This window comes from Littorina saxatilis, linkage group LG1 (genome assembly GCF_037325665.1).
Source record: "Littorina saxatilis isolate snail1 linkage group LG1, US_GU_Lsax_2.0, whole genome shotgun sequence".
Taxonomy (NCBI): domain Eukaryota; kingdom Metazoa; phylum Mollusca; class Gastropoda; order Littorinimorpha; family Littorinidae; genus Littorina; species Littorina saxatilis.
The window spans coordinates 37,096,329-37,118,995 of record NC_090245.1 but is presented as its reverse complement, the minus strand read 5'-3'; the positions used below and the strand labels follow the sequence as shown (position 1 = coordinate 37,118,995).

Genomic DNA, 22,667 nt, shown 5'->3' with positions numbered 1-22,667 from the left:
TGTGCAGTTGATTCCCTTACCTGACATGCATGTGCAAATAACGTACAAAATGGAAAATGCACTACAGTTTGGGCCATGAAGAGAAAGAGGTCACACTCGACTCCACACAAGCACTGAATAGGAATAGGTCACACACACACACACACACACACACACACACACACACACACACACACACAGTCAATCTGGGTGAGAACTGACAGAAAAGAAGACTGGCAAGCACACAGATGTTCATGAAAGTACTGACAACAAGTTATGAGAGAAACAGATATAAAGAGTATCCATAATACATAAAAACTCAAACTTATTATGCAGTCGAAGAATTGCACATTTTTTCAAAAAGCCAAAAGGATTTTATTTAACTGTAGTTTATTTTTTTCAGAACAAGTAGTCCTGACATGAACACATTTTCTAAAAACATGTATGGGGGCTCTGAGAGTCATCTTGCTTATAAAACAATATCATCACCACAACATAGTCTGTACACCACATTTATACTCTAAATGAAAATAAAGTACACAACAATCCTATAATTCAACTTAAAGCTAAAAAATCAGGTCATTACTTTCTCTAAATGCACTCACTCACCCACATATATATACATCCATACATGTTCATCATACACACTTTTGCGATAAGTTCAAACAGTCCACACACTTTTTCAGCACAAACCAGACTGTTAATGCATTCTTTTTCCGGACACATATAAATATGATAAATATATCGCATGTTTCTCTCTCAAGCAAATCAAGCAAAGTACCAAAACGAAGCATTATAATACATTCCATTGAAAAGATCGTCTGGTACAGGTAGTTCTAATTTTATGGCAAACCCATCCCATGGGCCAGTTTGGTCCCTGTCAGAAGTGTGCCAAGGCCATTTTGATATTGATATCAACAGGAGGTAGTGGACTTTGCTGCAGAAATCGCTGAGTACAAGGTCTCTGAACCCCCCTGACCGACACACCCCCCCCCCCCCCTCCCTAATGCAAGCATAAAGCCCAGGTATGAAGTCAAAATTCTTAAAAGTTAAGTCAAGAAACTCTCCTTTTAAAAGAAAATCTATGAACATCCATGATACCTGTCGACCATATAAACCCTGGTTTACAGCATATATGCCCTTCATTTAACCTTTACTAAACCAAATTTCATGTGCAGGATCAGGTATATTTCATACATTGACACTTCTACAGCACTTTCTCATCTCAGCAGAATACACAGAACAGTCACTTCATATGTTCAAAGATCCATCAAAGCAATTTTTTTATTAGGTTCTAATAGAACCAAATAAGTAATTAAGATCATATTCACAGAATATGTTAAGTTTATTTAAACTGCAGGCATGTGAACAGCTTCTAAACACTGAAAACCTGAATACATAAAACCTCTCATACAAAGCAGTTAACCTGAAGAATAATGTCAGGCAACCTAAGGAGTTTTCATCGTAAACACAAGCAAACAAACAAGCAATAAATGAAACACCACACATCCACTCATATACACGAGATCTGAACAATTTGTCGTGTCAAGCAAATATGTAAAATCAGAGAAACAAAACAAACAACAAAAAACAAAAACACAAAGCTAAACAAATAAACAAACAACAGTTTCCAATGAAAAAGTTTCACCTTCAACTTAAAAAAAATAAGTGCACAAGGCAGCACGTTTCGTGTGTCTCTATGAGCAACATTTACAACATATTCTTTTGAAGATATGTGCTCTGGAACTTTCCTCCAGTCAGCCAAGTTAAGAAAACAAACACTAAAGTATTAAATCTATACTGCTTTTAACATATACTGTGTCAGGTGTTTCTTTTCTCTCATCCATGCCTGCAGTCATTTTTCTCACATACTTCAGTAAATGCTCCTTGCCACATAAAATACACATCTGAACACCACCAAAACAAGCCCTGTTTTAAAGCACACTAAAATCAGTCAATACACCGCGGCTCAGCACTATGATACTAACACAACTATGCAGTGTCTTCATTGTTTATATCTTTTCCTGCAGGAAGGGATGACTAAGGGCCTGGCTGATGCTGAGACGTTTGGATGGATCCAGCATCAGGATTTTGTCCAGGAGGTCTTTGAGCTGTGTCACCTTTCGCAGCTGGTCCTCTGGTAACCGTTGGTAACCGATCAGATCCGCCAGAAGATCTTTGCTGGGGTGAAGGCTGCTCAGAACTGTTACCTTTTCCTGCAGCAAGTCAGCAAAATCAGACAGTGAGACATCAGTCAATGGAAATTGGTTAGCTAATAATTTTTTATGGGCTTAACATTATTTACTATTTACCAACTACCAAGAAAAATCTTAGCAAGCTTTTACTCATGCAGCAACCTGCATGCAAGACAATAACACAATAAAGGTAAGACTATGTCATCAGGTATACCTCTTTGATCAACAATATAATTCATTTTCTTCCACAAACAGAGATACAAACAGACCGACAGAGAGAGCAGACACGCAAATGAAAAAAAATACACATACACAAAGCAACAGACAAACACAAACATCAATGCAGCAAAAACGTTACCCCCTCTCTCGCACACACACACACACACGCACATACACACACACACACACTCACACACACACACACACACACACACACACACACACACACACACACACCTAACAAACACCAACATAGACAGCATGCACACAAACACAAACACACCCCACAAACCAGAATGTAAAATACTGACCCTCTGAGTGACCTTGTCCACCTCATGGTACATGAAGTTATAGGCCGAGTCAAAATGCTGGTCCTTGAACATGCCCTTGCGGATCATCTTGTTGGGCATCTTCCCCTTGAGGTCCATCATGAGCTTCAACATGTCGTTGTTGGACTGCCCAGGGAACAGGATTCGACCCGTGTACAGCTCGTAGATGGTGCACCCCACGGACCACAGGTCACAGGCATGGTCATACCCCATGCCGATGACTGAAAGGAACAGTTTGGTTGATTGTCATTATTGGTAGCTTGAACTTTTATGCAACAAAAAGATTATTTCAGAACAAGTTTGGTTGATTGTCATTATCGGTAGCTTGGACGTTGATGCAACAAAAAGATTATTTCAGAACAAGTTTGGTTGATTGTCATTATAGGTAGCTTGAACTTTGATGTAACAACAAGATTATTTCAGAATTTGTTCTGGAGATATTCTACTGCACACAGCTTTATTTTCAGCAGTACATTATCTACTAATGTTTTATGCAGCTTGGAAAACTGAATAAAGAACGTAAATCTCAAACACACACATGCACATACAAAGTCTTAAAAGTACAGAGAGTGGAATAAAAGTGAGGGAGGAAAAAAGAAAGCGTCATAGAGAGAACTTCCAGGTCTATACAAAATTGATAAGCACATGCTATGTGTATACTTTAACTTACTGATCTCCGGAGCTCTGTAGAATCGACTGACAAGGTAAGGTGTGATGTCATTCTCCGAGACATGTGACGCTGAGCCAAAATCACAGAGTTTCAGCATAAGCTTGGACTCATTCACCTGCACAACCATTAAAATACCAATGAAAGGCTGCATCAAAAACTACATCCTTTGACTGGAAAAGAAACACACCAGAAAAGGGGACTACACAACTCTCATACCTATATATCAGTCATAATATTAAACGCTATTTGCATTTTTGACCAACACATGACACTTGATACGGATCGAGACAGTCATTGTTTTGCAAGACCACACTAGCGGTTGAGCTGAACAATGAATCAGGATGTCAAGATCTGTGTGAAATGTCATATATTGGTCAAAAATGCAAATAACATTTTATGTATCGATACATTTGAGTTAGATTCTGTTGATTTTTTACAATTGAACGCACACAAACACACACTTTGTAGTCTTGGCCAGCCGTCTAAATATAAGTTTTACGTTCACAGAAGGGAAATCCAATGTTCAATCGATACATTGCTTCTTATAATGTGAGTAAAGTTTCACAACCCTTTTGTAAAGGTTACAGCAGATGCTCAGACTGAGGTAAACTCTTGTAAATAAATCTTGTTTTAACAGAGAGAACAACATACAAACATGACCCCGCTGTGACCCCAAAATTTGACGAGGGTCAACCGAACTTCGTGAGATCATCAAACCCTAAAAGTGTGCAAAGTTTCAGAGGGCTAGCTTGGAAAACATCCGAGATAACCTCAACGTAAAGTTTTTTGTTCACGGACAGCAGATGGACGGCTGGCCATACAACCGGACACATTTGAATCCTAATACTCACCAATTACTCAGGTGAGTCAAAAATTACAAGTAACTGAAAAAAATCTAATTTCTTACGATTAAGTAAGTCACATTTACTCACCAGAATATTGTCAGGCTTGACATCAGCGTGAAGAATGCTGCAGCGTTTCATCAGTTTCAGCGCCAACATCAGCTGCTGTGTGTACGAACGTACTGCCTTGATGTGAAGGCCGATGTCCTTGCCATATTTTTTCAGTACTTCTCGAAGATTCATGCTGTGGGAGAAAAATTCATAGATAATAACACAAGAAATAGACTAAACACCACTGAAAAACCAAAGTTTAAGACGCAAGCTTTATTGGTATGCCCCCTCATCTCATGATTGTCAGTCGTAAATGTACCTTACTTGCAACATTTCTCTGCCTGTTTTAAATTGAGAACCTTCAATTTTCTCCTCTTCTAAACAGTGTTATTCCCATGTCTTTGAACTAGGATCCACTGTACTATGATAATCATACATGCATGACCACAACTTAAAACACTAACCAAACTTCCTTCCATCCCATTCATTCACTCCACCCATAAATGAAAACAATCTGCATGTAAACAATATATTTACTATTCACATTATATCGCATTTGCTTGAAACTATAGTTCCGTACTTTAGTGACTCAAACACCAGACAGAGATGGTTCTTGTGGAAAAAGTGGCGGTACAGCCGCAGTGTATGGAATCTGTCATCAGGATCGGCATCATTCAGTTTCCGTAGAAACTCCAACTCCTTCAAACCTGTCTTGTGCCTGCAAACACATCCAACAAATCATGTAGACTTTGCTCATTACAAAATATTATCTTTTACCCGCTCTTCCCTTTCAACCTTATTCATTAAGTGCATTTGAAGTAAGCAATTAAATTCTTTGCTTTACAATAAGTTCTTCCTGACTTTGCAACATTTTTTTTCAGGTATACATAACTTGGTGCTTCCGCTTAATTTTAGGATCCCCTTATGAAAGTAGCCTTGCCATGTTTCAGATACTTTGTTCTCCTATCTCTTCCGTGCACACTGGACTGGTACAAATCAGCAGCTTTAACACTAGGGGAACCCCCTCTTTCAACCTTTGTTACACTCCCTGAGTTCAGACTTCCCCTCTTTTTAGACCTTGGGGTGTTTTTTTAATTTAAATATTTTTTATTTTTTTATTTAAATATTTTTTATTTTTTATTTTTGTAGATTCTTCTCCGTACCTCTCTCTGTACTATACTTAACAGACCTGAATTTTCCAGATGTTTGGAGATCCTAAAAAGGGAGGGTGGGGTGGGTATGGGCATTACTGGTACTGTAAACATTGTTATAGAAAAGAAAAACTTACATCATCTCGTTGTTGCGAATGATCTTGATGGCCACATCATGGCCGCCACGAGCAGCATCTCTGGCCCGTACCACGTTGCTGAATACACCTTGCCCAGTGTAGCCATACACAGTGTAACGCTTTTCCAGCAACTCTCCAATTCTCACACCTGTTGACAGTTTCAAAATGTTATCAGACGTGCTGCTCTGAAAAAAATAGTCTCTCTCTCATTCTCTCCTGTTTTCTTTCTTTCTCTCCTGTTTTCTCTCTCTCTCTCTCTCTCTCTCTCTCTCTCTCTCTCTCTCTCTCTCTCTCTCTCTCTCTCTCTCTCTCTCTCTCTCTCTCTCTCTCTCTCTCTCTCTCTCTTACTCTCTCACACACACACCCACACCCACACACAGTCATACTCACACACATGCCAACCTGTTGGGTGCAGTAGTTCCGTTATAATTTAGCACTAGCGCAGTATCTTGGTACCAGTGCCCTACACAACCTTCACAAGGAACCAACTGATAATGAAGAGTTGTAAAGTGTGTTCTCAATTAGAGTGGTTAGTAATACTGGAGGCAAAATAAAAGACATTAACCAATCTATACAAGTAAGTTTGCATGATACGTACGGTAGTAGCCCTCCGCATCGTCCCAGTTGTCAGTAAGGTTAGGATTCTCCGTCACTCCAGTCATCACTCGCTTTAGACCTGGGCTCTGTAACATGCAGACACACTCAGTCTCAGTGAAAGAAAAATCTTACCTATGGCAAGGTACACTACGTTTAAACATAAATACAGTGAAAAGCCCCCTTCCACGGCGTGAAATGGTAGAAGATGATAAAGGAGGAAATTTGTGTGTACGGACTATCAAAGTGAGAAGCCAAGTAGATACCCCCCCCCCCCCCCCCCAATTTATTTTTAAAGAAAGTTAGAGCCAAATCTATTTAATTTTGTGCATTTTGGGAATACCTTTGAGTGAAGGAGATAAGGTACCTGGAATCTGGCATGTTTTTGTTTTTAGGAAATCAAGGAAGATTTCAACAAGCTCTGCCAATTTTATTAACATAAACTGCATTAAACTTAAAGCTATCAACAGATCTATAGACAGAATCTAGTTTTTCCAGTTTGTCAAATCATCATACTCACATGGCTATAGTTCTCAGAAAACATGTCATCATCGTCAGCAAATATATCCATTCCTTTCTTCTTCTTCTGCTCAGCACTTGTTTCTTCCGTTTTCTTTTCTGTAACAAAGAAAAGAAAGAAAACCAAGGCTCTTAGTCTTAGTACAAATGTACCCAGATCTATTACTGTTAAAAAAGGGAGAAATTTGTCTCCAGAAAGTGCACAAAGAGCCAAGGTGAACAAAAAGCCGGCACACATTTTTAATTTTATACTATAAAAACACATACAAAAACACACACACGGACATGTAATTATGAATCAAACTACACTGTACTCACAGTTTCCAAGTATTCTTCTTGCAAAAAGCTTTAGGATCAAAAACAAAGATATGGATGCTTCTGCCAAATAAGTTGATGTATCACCCTAACAGTACCATCTGCCGTCAGCATGGCAGCAAAGCCTATGGCACGACGTCTTCAACACACAGACAACACTTTCAAGACAAATCATACTGATACGGTGGTCTGCTAAACAAATAAAAAGTTTATGCTGACTGTATTCCAAATGTCCACACAATAAAAAGGAGTGAAGTACCAGGGGCAACTTAAGGTTTGTACAGATGTTTGGATGGGTGTGTGTGGGTGCATGCATGTGTTGGTGTACACACAATCATGCCCATACCAGTAAGAAGGGAAATCAACAATTCTTAACTCACCAGAATTTTTCTTGGCCGCTTCTTTCATGGACTGCATGCGCTTTTCATTCACAGACAGTTCAAAGTCAACAGAATTTTCCTCCATCTGACGAACAGCCTCCCTGTCGGCGATGGCGTCACTGTCATCTGAGGAAGTACTGCTGTCACTATCACTATCGTAAGTTCTGGAACGGCTCCTCCGTGATTCTTCCCTGCTGTAAGGTTCACCATCAATGCTTCTTTCCGTCTCCTGTCTCCGGTCCTGGTCAGCGTAGTCAGGGGCGCTCTGCATACTGGATTCATCCTCCATTCGGTGACTGTCTCCCGTTTCTGAACCGTCTTTTGATTGTGAGACCTGAGAATGTGGATTGAAGTCTGGAGTGACTTCATACAGCTGTTCATCTTCTTCTGTAAGTGTGACTGGGGCGGCGTTTGATTTGGGTGGCTCTGTTTTCAATTTCTGCAATGGCACAAAAACAATCAAAAAATATATATGAAGAGGTAATGGAAAGAAACAAAATACTTATGTTTGTGCAACAATTCACAGTAACATTCCAACATTTTAGAACAATTCGTTGAAAAGGCTTAAGTCGCCCAAAGAAAAATATTTGCATCTTCAAAAAAAAGCTGCCCCAGCAAATTTAGCAAAACAACAAGCTGCAATTTGTTAGTCATTTAAAACAGTTTAAGGTGTAAAAAGAAAACAAATGTTTTCTTAACATCTAGTATTAATGCTAAGCGACAATTTTCTTCAGGATGACAAGCTCTTTACATCTTTTCCTGGACAATTACAAATGGTTTTACCTGCAAAAGGGCCTCTCTTTCTCGCCTGCGCTTCTCAATGATGGCATCTTCATCTTCCTCTTCGTCTGGAACTTCGATGTCTAACCTGTCAATAAACAAGAAGGGCAAAGCCCATACGACTCACATGCTTTACACATTTTTCCTACCAAAATACATGTGACCTTGACCCAAGGTCAAGGTCATCCAAGGTCATGCAACACAAAGCTGTTAATTCAAGACATAGGAAGTACAATGGTGCTTATTGGCTCTTTCTACCATGAGATATGGTCACTTTTAGTGGTTCACTACCTTATTTTGGTCACATTTCATAAGGGTCAAAGTGACCTTGACCTTGATCATATGTGACCAAATGTGTCTCATGATGAAAGCATAACATGTGCCCCACATAATTTTTAAGTTTGAAACAGTTATCTTCCATAGTTCAGGGTCAAGGTCACTTCAAAATATGTATACAATCCAACTTTGAAGAGCTCCTGTGACCTTGACCTTGAAGCAAGGTAAACCAAACTGGTATCAAAAGATGGGGCTTACTTTGCCCTATATATCATATATAGGTGAGGTATTGAATCTCAAAAACTTCAGAGAAAATGGGAAAAATGTGAAAAATAGCTGTTTTTTAGGCAACATTTATGGCCCCTGCGACCTTGACCTTGAAACAAGGTCAAGATGCTATGTATGTTTTTTGGGGCCTTGTCATCATACACCATCTTGCCAAATTTGGTACTGATAGACTGAATAGTGTCCAAGAAATATCCAACGTTAAAGTTTTCCGGACGGACGGACGGACGGACGGACGGACGGACGTCCGGACGTCCGGACGGACGGACGGACGGACGACTCGGGTGAGTACATAGACTCACTTTTGCTTCGCATGTGAGTCAAAAAACAGCAGTGCCAACACTGGCATAAGACAAACTTCATGTCATTACTGCAGAGAGCTGTTCAATATTTAAAAAAACAACTCGTGTAAATCTGGTACGACACAGCAAGCCATGTAGTATTCTCTATATCTCAACAGACTTGAATAGCAGACGGCAACCATTTACAGTGGAACCCCTTTTCGGAATTTAAGACCCTATTTTTTCCGATTATCTGTTCATAATGTTTTTAGATTAATCTCCCCTCTTTTCTAAGACCTGATTTTCTCAGGATTTTTTATGTATCAGGTTTTAAAGGGGATTCCACTGTATAAAACAACAACAACCACTTACTCTTCTTCTGAGGATTCCTGTCGAGCAACAGCCATGCCCTCTGATAAGCTGCCCTTGAACTTGTCTCCTGACCTATCTCTGGATGACCGGCGTCTGCGATCTCGGTCCCGGTCTCGATCCCTGTCCCAATCTCTATGTCTGTCTCGGTCTCCTAGGTCCCTGCTGTATAACATAATGAAAAAATGCAGTGTCTCAAAAACATGTTTAGCCACTCTTCACTGTAGAAATTACAGCGCACTGTTGGTAAATTGGTGGCAACTGGACTCCACTTGTGCAATGACAATATAATAACAATAAAAAAAACACATTATTGTCCGTTAAAATGCATACATTAAAACAGAAAATGTTCTTTGATGTACCCAACATGCCCAGTGATGGCGCTAGTATTTTTTCAATCCGGTACGCAAACTTTTATAATGCAAACAGTCCAGAAAAAAACGGTAGGCTGGTCATTGAAACCAGTAAGAATCCAACTCAGAGTACTGTTTTTTTGTTGTTTTACCGGCAAAAAAAACCCGGTAGTTCTAAAATCAACTGGTAGGTCATACCGGCAGCCAATTTTGTTCCGGTATTTTTTCGTTTCAACCGGTAAAATACCGGTAATTTCCGGTTAACACCAATACTGATGCCGGTAAAAAAATGGATGCGTCCAGGACACACAAGAGTTGCACCCAAAACCCCTGATACACAGGGTTTGCCACAACAGAAACGTTACAAAAACATTAATACTGAAGTCTGAAATGTCCTCTAGAGAAATGGAAATAAAAAAGGTTTTGATTTAACAGTGCCTAGGTCTTTCTGCACTGAACAGTACCCAGAGGGTTAATCTTACCAAAGTACTAACAGTAACAGGAAAGTAACCGCAACACGGTGGCCTAGTGGTAAGGCGTCCGCCCAGTGAGTGGGAGGTCGTGGGTTCGAACCCCGGCCGGGTCATACCTAAGACTTTAAAATTGGCAATCTAGTGGCTGCTCCGCCTGGCATCTGGCATTATGGGGTTAGTGCTAGGACTGGTTGGTCCGGTGTCAGAATAATGTGACTGGGTGAGACATGAAGCCTGTGCTGCGACTTCTGTCTTGTGTGTGGCACACGTTAAATGTCAAAGCAGCACCGCCCTGATATCACCCTTCGTGGTGGACTGGGCGTTTAGCAAACAAACAAACAAACAAACAAACAGGAAAGTAATGGTTGCCATCAGAATAAAACACATTGAGCTTGACAAACAACAACATCAGTTTTGGTTAGAAAAAAGCCGCATACTCCTGTGCAAATAAAAAAACTTGAATCATAAAAAGATTTTTTTTTTAAAAGGTAAACAACCTGCCGCAGCTAATTTTTTTTGGCCCTTGTCATCCAAAACCAACATTTTATTTTTTGTGCCTTAATGGAAGTACTGGAACAGACAGGAAAAAAATAAAGCCTTGCAGTTAAGAGGAAAGCATTCAGTTAAGACATGCAGAGTACCTTGAATTTGAAATAAACCTACACTGCCCAAAAAAAGTTAAGGACCAAAAGCCATTTTTCGATCCCAACGTTGATTGTGCAAAAATCACACAAATCGGCGACAATGACCCTCTACGCTTTGTGGTTGTCTTGACAGCTTCCCTGCCTTTGCTGTGACAGCAAAAACCGGTACTCAGACTTTGCCTGTATTTCTGTGCAGGCGAGCAAAGAATCCGCAATATTGCGAAAAACGCGCGTGAAAGTAACCCTCCTGCAGAGCTCAGCACAGGTGATTTTGCCCCAATCAATCTTTTTCACGTGAACCATTGGTCCTCTGAGAGTGAACTGTCGTCACCAGAAATGCTTTATAAGCCTAGGCAAAATCACAGCAGGCCACCAAACAACCATCCCCCCAAGATTTCATCTGAACCTTGTCGACCGCGGACGAGCTCTAGCCTGGGTTCAAGAGGGTATCCGGCTCCAAGAGATTGCTGCAAGACTTGGCTGCTCCCATTCCATCATCGTGAGGCTGCGGCAGCGCTTTCTGGCCACTGGAAGTGTGGAAACCAGACCCCGGTCTGGGCGCCCTCGAAGCACCACACAACGTCAAGACCGCTACATCACACGCCAGGCGTTGCAGACCAGGACGACCACTGCCAGCACCGTCAGACGAAGGCTTGGGGTGGCAACCAACACTGACATCAACGAGCAGACCTTCCGCAACCGCCTGCATGACCAGACGCTGCACGCAAGGCGTCAACTTGGCCGCATTTTACTGACGCCACGTCACATGATGGCAAGACTGGCCTGGTCCACCCGCCATTTGAGATGGAATCGACAGCAGTGGGCCCAGGTACTGTTTTCCGATGAATCTCGATTCAGTCTGGAGCATGATGATGGTAGGACCAGGGTCTGGAGGCGTCCAGGAGAACGCATGGTCCCTGCATGCGTGAGGGAGAGAAGAGCCTACCGGGGAGGGTCAGTGATGGTGTGGGCTGGGATCAGCGAGCACCACAGGACCCCACTGTACCATGTACGGGGCAACTTGAATGCCCTTGTCTACAGGGACCAGATCCTCAGGCCCCAAGTCCTGCCCATGCTGCGTCAGATTGGGCCCCATGCAGTGCTACATGACGATAATGCTCCCCCACATCGAGCACGGCTTGTGGACGCCTTGATGCAGCAGGTACAGATCAACAGGATGGATTGGCCAGCCAACAGTCTTGACATGAACCCTATCGAGCATGCGTGGGACATGATGGGCCGTCGTGTTCGCGAGAATCATGCTCCACCTGCAAACCTCCAACAGCTGCTCATTCTTTTTCAGCAAGAGTGGCAGGCCATTCCCCAGGCTGATCTGGCAAACATTGTCCACTCAATGAGGGGTCGCTGCAACGAGTGCCGCCAGAATCGTGGGGGTTATACCCATTATTGAACTTTGGGAACCGGTGAAACATTGGAATTGACAATCTGCAAAGACTTGCGACTTTTGATTTTGACCCCCCCCTTCACTTAAGAGACAGTAACTCAATTGTTTATGAATGGAATTCAATGCACTTTGTCATGATTGTTGTTGAATGATTTGACCAAACATATTACAAGTTCCATGTTTTTGGTTGATCGGTTTTTGCGTAATTTGTGTTTGGATTTTTGGTCCTTGACTTATTTTGAGCAGTGTATGTTGAGACAAAAGTGGAAACACGGCACTCTAGAAACAGACTTGATAATAAAGTTAGAAATAGAGTCAGAAACAGAGAAGCAGGTTGAACTTACCCCCTAAAAGGACTTGGTGGTCGACGCCTATACCGGTCCGCAGAATCCGGTCCTGCATTAAAACGATTTCTAGCAGGAGAGAATTGGCCAGGTCGATCCCGATCTCGTCGATCCCTATCCCGCTGCTCTCGACCAGGATCTCTTCCACCTTCTGGCCCACGATTACGATTGAAGCCCCCACGACCGCCACCTCGTCCACCGCCACGACCACCACCACTGTCACCACCATTACGACCAAACTTGTCTCTGTCATTGCCATGTTCAAGAGCATTTTTTTCCCTTTGTTCATTTGCAAGGTTCATAGGCGGTGACTGGTCTCTGTTTCGCACCGACCCGGAGCGTCTGTGTTCAATAGCCTGGTCTCGGTGAGGTCTCTCCCTGATGGGCTGTGCGTCATCTTTGTTGGAAGAGCGTGAACGAGGCGGCCTTTCTGCCTTGGAGCTGAGTCTCTCTGGCTTGTCTTTTCGTGAAGATTTCTCTTTCCTGTTGAGAAAAGGAGTTACACTTCAAATACTTTGTTTATAAAGATCGCTGATTAAATAACAAAAACACCACAGCAAAAACATTACTTGACCCTTTGAGGAAAAGCCACAAATCTACTGCACACAGTTAGACACCATGGTGAAGGAGCATGGCAGAAAAGTGTGTTCATTTGGAGTCGATACTTTTCTTCATGATATTGATAAAGGCAAGAATTTCTTTTAATGTTTCCAATTCCACGACCAATCCTATTATTTTCTTACCCCTAGAACTTTTAGTTTACAATTCAAAAAATAAAATCGTAAAACTCAATTTTGCAGGAAAGTTACTCTTCTCCAACATCCAGTGTACACAGCCAGCAAGATTTCTGGCCAATAAAAAGCCACATATGCCAGTGTAAAAAAAAAGAAGAATTTAATTAAAAAAGAGAAGGAACCGATCTACTGACCCTAATTTTGTTGGCCTTGTCGCCAGAAACAAAGATGCTTGCAAATGAAGAAAATTTGTGGTGAAATTCAATAGATTTAACCCAAAAATATAATTCCATTCGAAAATGTGCACCGAGTGGTTACGTCCCTTGAATGAGAAGGGTTTTACGATGAAGCAAATGTCTAAGTTTAAATACATTTTTTTGTGTTGAACGAATTTGACCCCATGAACGTACCAAAAGTCTATCATCAGTACTATTACTATAAAGTTTACTATGATATTTGAAGGTAGGGGGGCTATTCAGTGTGGAGTTTATACAAATTCAACAAGGCCGAATGAGAAAGCTAGTTTAATGAGAAACCTGGTTGCGCTACACCGCCTCTGCTGTCCATACAGACAGACACTGCTCAGTACTAAGACTCACCTATTACTCAGGTGAGTCAAAAAACAAAACAAAAACAACATCAAACCCAAACAGTTATAGATCATCCAATTCCAAGCAGATCATGCTATTGTAAGAGAACTAATCTCCTATGGCTCAGACCCTAAACACAAATTATGATGATCAGCCTCTGTAAAAAAATATGACTTATCTTTTTTCTATGAATCATGTTCTCCGACAGTTTGCTTAAAACCAATTTTCATAAAAAATCAACATTAACCCTTTCGCTGCCAATCAAAACTTCCTGACTGCCAGGGAATATTGGAGTTCGGGGTGTAATAATTCACAAAAAATTCTAGCTCCAAACTGGTAGTAGGTAGGAAAGTAAAACCTATGTTATTTTTAAAGGAAATTCAACCAAGAATCTGTTTTTAGTATCTAATCATGGAAATAATGCACAAGTGCAGGACGGGTATACCCGTCCTAAGGCAGTCAAGGGGTTAAAGAAGGCTGTTGATCAATAATCTCTATAAACGTGACAGCTCCTTATTTAATTATCCATATTTCCTTCTTTCACACAAACCTGCTGGGACTTTTCTGGTCACGCCGCTCAGCCTTCCTGCGTTTTCTGTCACCGTCCCGGGCTGGCTCACTCCTCTCCGGCCTTGCCTTAGAATGAGACACAATTTCCACATCTGGTCTTGGCCCTTCAGTCAGCTCTTCAATAATTTCAATGTCATTGTCAGAGCTGTTGTCTCTCTCTGGAGCGGCATTAGAGTTCTCTTCAAGCTCTACTGACTCATCATTCACTGTTTCTCTCTCTGTTAACACTACTGTCCTGTAATTTCTGGCATCAAACTCATCCTCCACGTCTATAACCTCCCCCCTGGAATTCTCACTGTCATCGTCTCTGTGCTTTTCGAAACTACTGCTGCTTTTTGCCTTACTGCCCTTTTTCCCCACAACTTGTGAAGGAAGACTCTTTTTGATACCTTCCAAGATTTCGCGAGCTCTCCTCAGCTGGTCCTGGTGCATGTCATGGTCGATTTCACCTTCTTCTTCTGATTCTGAACCGTAACCCTCTGCGATTAAGTTGATCGCCTTGAGAGCTGAACCATCAGTCCTGCCGCCATTAAGCTCTGCCCTGAGTTCCGCTCTGGCTGCCTCAAGTCTGTCGAGCTCCTCCTCTTCTGTTGTTTTTGCCCGTTTTGCTGTGGAAGACTCTTCCTCGTTGTCTGAGAGACCTCTTTTGTGGTGCTTCTTCTTCTTGTGCTTGTGAGATCTATCCTTACTGCTTCTGCCGACACTGGAGTGCTTGTGCTTGTGTTTATGTCGGTGCTTGTGCTTCTTCTTGTCCTTCTTGACTGATCCAGACTCACTGTCATCAGAATCAGGGATACTGAAAATGAAATTGTACAATGAACAACACAGTCAGTGAGTAACAGTCACACTCACAGACATTTTTTCACATCAAGTGATCAACCAATACTATCAATACAGGGATTGGCTTGGGCGTCGGTCATCAGTCTTTTGCCATGTTAAATTCAGAAAAGACCGACACACATGGGTCTCAATCCGTCAATTGACCGATAGACATGTGCAGTGGTCAGTCAGCTCTGTATCTGTGGCAAAACTCCAAAAACAGAGTCATCAAACAGAAATCTCGGGAAGGTCCATGCTCTTCTTCTTTCTCAAACTGAAATCTCTTTCACAGTCTGCTATGCCTCAGCCTGCTCACAGTTGAAAATTAATAATTCGTCAGTAAATATCTCCCACCACATCATTCACAACAAGCCAAGGCACCATGCTGCTTTTACAGTATCAGGCATGGGAATTGAAAATTGTAAAAAAGGCGGAACATTTTTAACTGAAGACGCGAAGCGTCAAGTCGACGCCGCGAAGCGCCTAGCCTTACTAGGGGGGTCCGGGGGCATGCCCCCCCTGAAATTTTTTTCTCCAAAGAACCCAGATGGTGCAATCTGGTGTCATCTGAGCTCCAAGTTTGCCATTAAATTCTGTTTTTAGAATCAGAGTTTTTAGTACCAATTTTTGATTTTTTGAAGAAAAAAAAATACATGTATGTATTATATGGTTGAAATTTGTTAAAAATTGATCTGTTGAGACAAACAGGAAAATGTAACTTGTAACACAATCTGGTTTACTTTCAAACATAAAAGTTACAAAGGCTCACCAATAAGAATTGCCTACTTAAGTTACTTTCCCATGATCTCTTACAAGGAGTTTTAAAAAAAAAGTATAAAAAAAAAGAAGAAGAAAATAAGGCTCAACGCATAGATTTTTCTTCAATTTGTGGGTTAGCGGTTTGGGTACGTACCAGCCCAGCTCCAACCCTTGCTTAAATTTGGTAAATATAGTTCGAAGATTACGAATACGATCGGCACAGTGACATTCGAATGGAGAAAAAGTGAAACAGATGCGCAAAGTTCAGATCAGTCTAGAGCGGTGTTCTTCGCTTGACTTGAGCCAAAATCTGTTCTTCTTCTGCCGTATAAAATCGAAGGAAAATCAAACAATTCAGGAGCACCTGTGCCTTACTTGAGCAGAAAAAACCCCACCTGGCAAACGTTGATTGTCCTTCAGAGAAGACCACGTTTCAATGTGCTTCTTCCTGCGGAGATGCCAGTAACAGTTAGTAGGTGTTGCAGACGATGCACCATGCTGAACCACGGACATCAATTTTTTTAAAACGGGTGCCGACGCGCTGTTTGTCTCTATTCACTTCCACAACAGCCGACACCCACTCCCATTTCCATTTGTTCGCGCATCCAGTGTCATCGAATCTTTGACCATGTTTTACAACACGCGCGATCGACATTTTCACTGGTACACTGCGTTCAATGCTGTCGCGTGCCCGCGAATCAACAGCGAGCTGTTTCACTCAAAGTTCAAGTTACTGAGGCAGGCGGTAGCAGTGCGTGAACAAAGTACGGACAGTTTTCGCGGGCTTTTGCGCTAAGGCAAAAGTAACCGGTGCTTTTTTTGTGTGCCTCCCCCCTTTATTTTTATGGCGGGCACTTTTGCTTTTCCGGCGGAACAAACAAAAATTTCGGCGGAAATCCGCCGTTCGGCGGACAATTCCCATGCCTGAGTATTGAAGCAAGTGGTGGTGGTGTGTGTGAATGAGAGAGAAAGAAAGAAGATACTCAGACTTTATTTTCAATGCGGATTTCTTGTCACTCAAATTGAAATGTACTTTTATCAAATTATGTGCCAATCTAATCCTAAAGTGCCATTCTGGTCAAGTTAAATGTACTATTACAGTGCAAGGTGCCAATGTAACCCCTGAAGCGCCATTCTAGTCAATGTGCCAATCTAGTGAGTGTGTGACTGTGAGAAAGGAAAGATAGACATTGTCTGTGGAGTTGATCAAAAAAAGTGGTTTTTCTGTCCATCAAGTTGTTTTGATAACTTTTCTGTTTGTTATTGTGTCCTCAGACCTTTTATTCCCCTTCATGTAAAACCATTGGAAAATAAACAAGAAAATGAAGAATTGAATTGAATTTTTCTCTTATATGTAGTTGTACATCAGGGATCGCGTTTACCGGTAATTTCCGGTATTTTACCGGTTAAGATTCGCCAATACCGGAAAAAAAAGTGGATGTCGGTCAGACGTACCGATTGTTATTTGGTTTGACCGGTTAAAAAAAAAGTAGTAATTACAAAAATCGTTTGTCAGTACGAGGGAGAGAGAGAGAGAGAGAGAGAGAGAGAGAGAGAGAGAGAGAGAGAGAGAGAGATTTGGATGGCTTGTTGTGACAGCGCTACAATGTTGCGATTATGTCTCCATTGATGACACTTGATGTCAAGGTGTCAAACATGACGTCAAAAATCAGACATCATACTTTTCGCGCCATTTCTTTCGGTTCCCGGTCCATCGTAAAATCTTTCAGTTTATGTTATAAGGGACGGCGTCTAACTATAGCCGACATAGCATCATACCGGGCAATCACGTACTCACACCAGCTTAGATCTTTGTCTACATACAGTTGATTATTGTGAGGCGAGTCGATTGCGATGAAGAAGCAACGATCTTTACTGTCTTTTCTACCCCCAAGAGGTGAGAAAAGGCCTTTGAATGAAGGAACTGAAAGTGAAAGTACTTCACGGCCTAGTACATCTGCAGAGCCCGAGTCTCAAGCGGCGGCAAAGAAACCAACATCGGCATCTTCCACTGTCAAACGATTTCAGGAAAAATGGTGCAAAGAGTTTCTGTGGTTGTGGACAGAGGGGGAGGGGGAGAACTTTCTCATGTTTTGTGAAGACTGCAAAAAAACACGTCAAAAAAATGGTTACACAAGAGGTTGTCGAAATTTTCAACATCCCTCTCTTGAAGACCATTCAAAATCGCTAAGTCATAGAAATGCTGTTGGCTCTGCGCGTGAAAACTTTTTGACAACAAAGGCTAGGCGAAAGTGAAACTGTAACAGTAAGTAACTAGTGAGTAAGTCTTCCAGTTGCGTGATTACTATTTGCTTTCCTATTTTATTTCGGAAGTCTCTCTCTCTCTCTCTCTCTCTCTCTCTCACAGAGGCTGCTGAGTGTGTCACTGTCAAGTTGTGCGACAATTGCTCAGTTTGAGGGGGGGGGGGGGGGGGGGGGGGGGGGGGGGGGGGGGGGGAAAAAACGTCCGCATATCACTGACATTGATTTAATGTATTGTAAGTCATTGTTTGTCTTTTACTGGTTGCCTTGGCAAGCTTACCGATTTTCGTGAGAGCCTTGTAGCCAGCTCATGACGTCATACCGGTTTGAAAAATACCTAGCGCGATCACTGTGTACATTGTAAACAACTTTCAGAAGATTCTCTTCACTGCCGTAATGCACAATTGCGGCAGTCCCGTGGCGGAAGGATTTTTTCTTCTTGACTGATTAGTTTGCAAAATGAGTGATTGATTCATGGCTGAGTCAGTCAATGGACCTCTTGTGGACAAAACCCAAGCCAATCCCTGTCAATATCTATGGTTAATGTTAATACTACTAAACTATTGTCCACCATAATACCAGTACATCGCATCAGAGTTACTCTACTGACCACTGGTTACTCACACTAAGTACACACTCAATGACACATGTATACATATATATTGTAATGATGTATACACACAGTCACAGTCTATTTCTCACTGTCTCTCACACACACACACATTCACATACACTTTGTGGTGATGGCCAATCTTTTCGAGTACAAGACTGTACACACATGATGCGATATATATATATACAATGACTGTAAATCTACTCAAAATGAGACAGTTACAGTCATACTCGTACGCAGTACGTAGAGACATCGTTGACGACCACGCGACATTTGGTAGCTGATACTTCGATTTAGCCAATCCTGCGCAAGTTCGTTAAAATCTCTTCCCCAAATACTTAAAACCGAACTAACAGAACACTCACAAATCTCTTAACTAATGCGTTCAGTTTGTAATAACTCAGATACCTGACAATTCTGCCGGGCAAATCAGGCCAAACTTCAGCCATTTTGTTTTCGACGTACCGGAAATGAAACTTGTTCCAAATGGGAACAAACTAATTTCAAGATTCGTAGACTTCGGACAAAATGAGTCGCTCCCCTTGGACTTTTCAATGAGATGAAGGCTATGGGTTTTACAAAGAAAGAACAAGAAAATTGGTTGATTAAAATCAACATGGCCGAAGCAATGCTTTCATAAAAGAAGCGGTATTGTACGGGCTCATGTTGAATTTGGGTTACATGTGTTGCAGAGTATTTGAAAATCCGTAGGCATAAAAACATGCAAAGAAGAGTGATAGGTCCCTGTTGTGAATATAGTCAAGTGCATAAATTGATTACTTATGTTTCACACTAGTTTTGCTGTTACAGCAGTCCCTCTCATGAACGGACACCCTTGGGCCAGTGCAAACCTGCCCGTACATTGCACTCAGGTGGCCGGTCACAGTGGAGAGCCCCCCCCCCCCCCCCCCCCCCCCCATCACACACACTCAGGCACACTGACGGACTGAGTGAGTCTTTGCTAACTGGTGAACGAGCTCTACTTGTCCTAAAACAATGAGGTCAAACTACTACAACTTATAACTGAAAGGAAAAAAACTGTCCTGTAAAAATGACGTTAAATCAACGGTGTCAGAAAAAGAGAGATAAAAGAAATCCTCAAATTCCTGAGGATACAGGCACCCCATGAAAGCAGCCACGAACATAGGCTCACAGAGGCACACATGCTTGTGCAGATACTTTGCAAAAATATGAATTAAAAACCTGCATATGTGGTAATTTCTTTTGTGTGTGTGTGTGTGGCTTTATTGAATACTTCAGGCAGTGACTTTTCCCTGTCCAGTTTTCTCTTTCGTCTCTCTTACCCCTCGCTTACCGCCACCCCCCACCCCCTTACCGTCCACTCCCTTTACCCAGCCACGACAGCACAAATTTGTAATCTGCAAGGCAGAGTACACATTTTCTAAAAGGAAGACTACTCCTCTTCAATTATATCCAGAGATCTTCCAGCTGTCTCCACCATAAGCCAAGTGGTCGAGTCTTATACCCCCTTTCCACACAACCGTTCTAGGTCCCGTTCCCGTACCGACCAAGGAACGGTGCGGGCACGGGAGGGATCGGGACAGAACCGCAATGAACGTAACTGATCGTTAACGGAACTGCTTTGAACGGTAGGGTCGGTAGGGACGGCTGAGTTTGGGCTGCATGTTCACATTTTTAGCCGTTCCCCTCCCGATCAGAATGAACGGTAATGGAACCTCAACCCATCGGTAACGGAACGCTTGGATCGTTAAAGGAACTTAAAACAATGGTAACGCAACGGTAGCGCTCTCACACACTGAGTTGTCATACCCGCATTCCGCACATCCGTTCCGAGTAGGTCCCGTTCCCTTACCGACCAAGGACGGCTGCCACTTTGGTCAGACGCTGCTGAAAGATGCCAAAAACGGCTGTTTGCGCAGCGTTCCATTGTTGTGGCAGCATTCCTTGGTTGGTACGGGAACGGGACAAAGAACGGTTGTGTGGAATGGGGGTATAACTTTTGACACCGACAAACTGAAGAATGAACAGATCTATGAGGTAACCGTCTCAATGGTCCAGGCTCAGGAAACAAAGAGTATGTATGGCCTGGGGCGATTGTAGCTTCCCTTCTTCGTGTCCGATAGACAAGAACAATAAATAGTAGAGCATAGTGCAATTTCATGTTAGCATCTTCTCCACTGAAAGCTATAACCCAAAGACTGAAGACCAAAGTGCTTTACCCCCACTTCTGACCCGAATCACCCCCCTCCTGCTAGGTACACGTACACTCAAGTTAACCTCTGCTTTGACCTGTGTGCCAGGAGTCGGATGAGAGAGAGAGAGAGAGCGAGAGCGAGAGCGAGAGAGAGAGACACATACATAGACAGAGACAGACATAGAAAGACAGAAGCGGAGAGACTCAGAGGGAGACACAGACAAAGACATACAGAGAGAGAGAGAGAGAGAGAGAGAGAGAGAGAGAGAGAGAGAGAGAGAGAGAGAGAGAGAGAGAGAGAGAGAGAGAGAGAGAGAGAGAGAGAGAGAAACCTGTAACAGATCTCGTGAGAACGGTAACAAAACGAGACATGTCACCTCTCCGAATGCATTCCAATAGATGACCGCTCTGCGGCTATCAATGATTCGGAGGAAGGAAAAGAGGGGCCACAACCGACACAAACAAGAAATTCCTTCGAGGTAGGAAAAACACCCCCGTTGGTCAAAGGGAAATAACCATTCTCACTGCACCCATTCTCACTGCCACCAACTGAGAAGGTTATTTCCCTTTGACCATGAATATGTTTCTCTATAAGTCCTTGTAGAATCTTAATCCACCAATAACTCCCTAACCGTGTGTTTGACTGGTCCCAATTTTTGTAAGGACCGTCTCAGGAATGTATAGAACCTGTTCACCAAGTTTGGTGACGATCGGTCCGTTCATTCTTGAGATCTATATGCGAACACAAACACACAAACACACAAACAAACAAACAAACACATCGACCGAAACCTATACACACCCCTATACCGGGGGTGTAAAGAGCAAACCTTGCCTCCTCAGAACTCGAGCTACCTACCCGGCCACCTTCCAAGGCAGTCAACGGCAAATACTGTCATCTGGCTTTTGTTCAGGATAGCATTCACAAATTAACCAAAACATATTTAAAAAATTCAAAAAAAATAATAAATGCATTTTTAAAATTAAAGAGAGAAAGACAAATATGATTATTACTTTATGAGATAGTGCATGGTGTTTTCTGACTTAAAAATCATAGTTCAATGACTCGCCGGCCTGCGGCTCAGTCTCAGCATAATATAGCGATCGATAGTCCGTCAGTCATCAATGTCATCAATGTCAATGAATTAATTCCATAAAAAGCGTGACAGTCACATCATATGCAAATTTATGATATTTTCGTGCATACCGGGTACTAGCAAATGAATAATGCATGGCCCTTACACTGACGACAGTGACAAAGGATTCCCGGACCGGCAACGATACCGAACGCATTTGATTGTATACTTTTGATCACATCATACTAACAGAACAGCTGCCGTAACTAAACGGCTGAACTATGATATTAGCAATCTGGCGACAGCAGGAACTTGAAAGGCAAGGGTAGTAGTCATGTCATGTATGTGGTTTAATATAATGGAAGGTTGGTGCACCAAGTCAGCAAACACACACACTCAGCCTCTCTCTCAGCCTCTCAGTCTCTCCGTCTCTCTCTCTCTCCTATCTGACTGGGCCGTTGGTCCGGCCCCTGTGCT

At 42.3% G+C, this 22,667-nt stretch overlaps 1 protein-coding gene across 1 annotated transcript; it reads right to left on the bottom strand.

Moving 5' to 3' along the window:
• Nucleotides 1–350: 350 nt before the first annotated feature.
• LOC138968611 (serine/threonine-protein kinase PRP4 homolog) lies at nt 351–19,409 on the bottom strand. The gene is made up of 14 exons (XM_070341210.1): nt 19,347–19,409; nt 14,466–15,281; nt 12,592–13,074; nt 9,376–9,537; nt 8,165–8,249; nt 7,382–7,820; nt 6,688–6,785; nt 6,172–6,256; nt 5,574–5,721; nt 4,866–5,003; nt 4,325–4,478; nt 3,393–3,507; nt 2,705–2,943; nt 351–2,195 (listed from the first exon to the last, which is right to left on the bottom strand). Exons 1-14 carry the CDS (start codon nt 19,385–19,387, stop codon nt 1,992–1,994), a joined length of 3,207 nt encoding a protein of 1,068 aa, XP_070197311.1. The 5' UTR covers nt 19,388–19,409; the 3' UTR covers nt 351–1,991.
• Between the last annotated feature and the right edge of the window lie 3,258 nt (nt 19,410–22,667).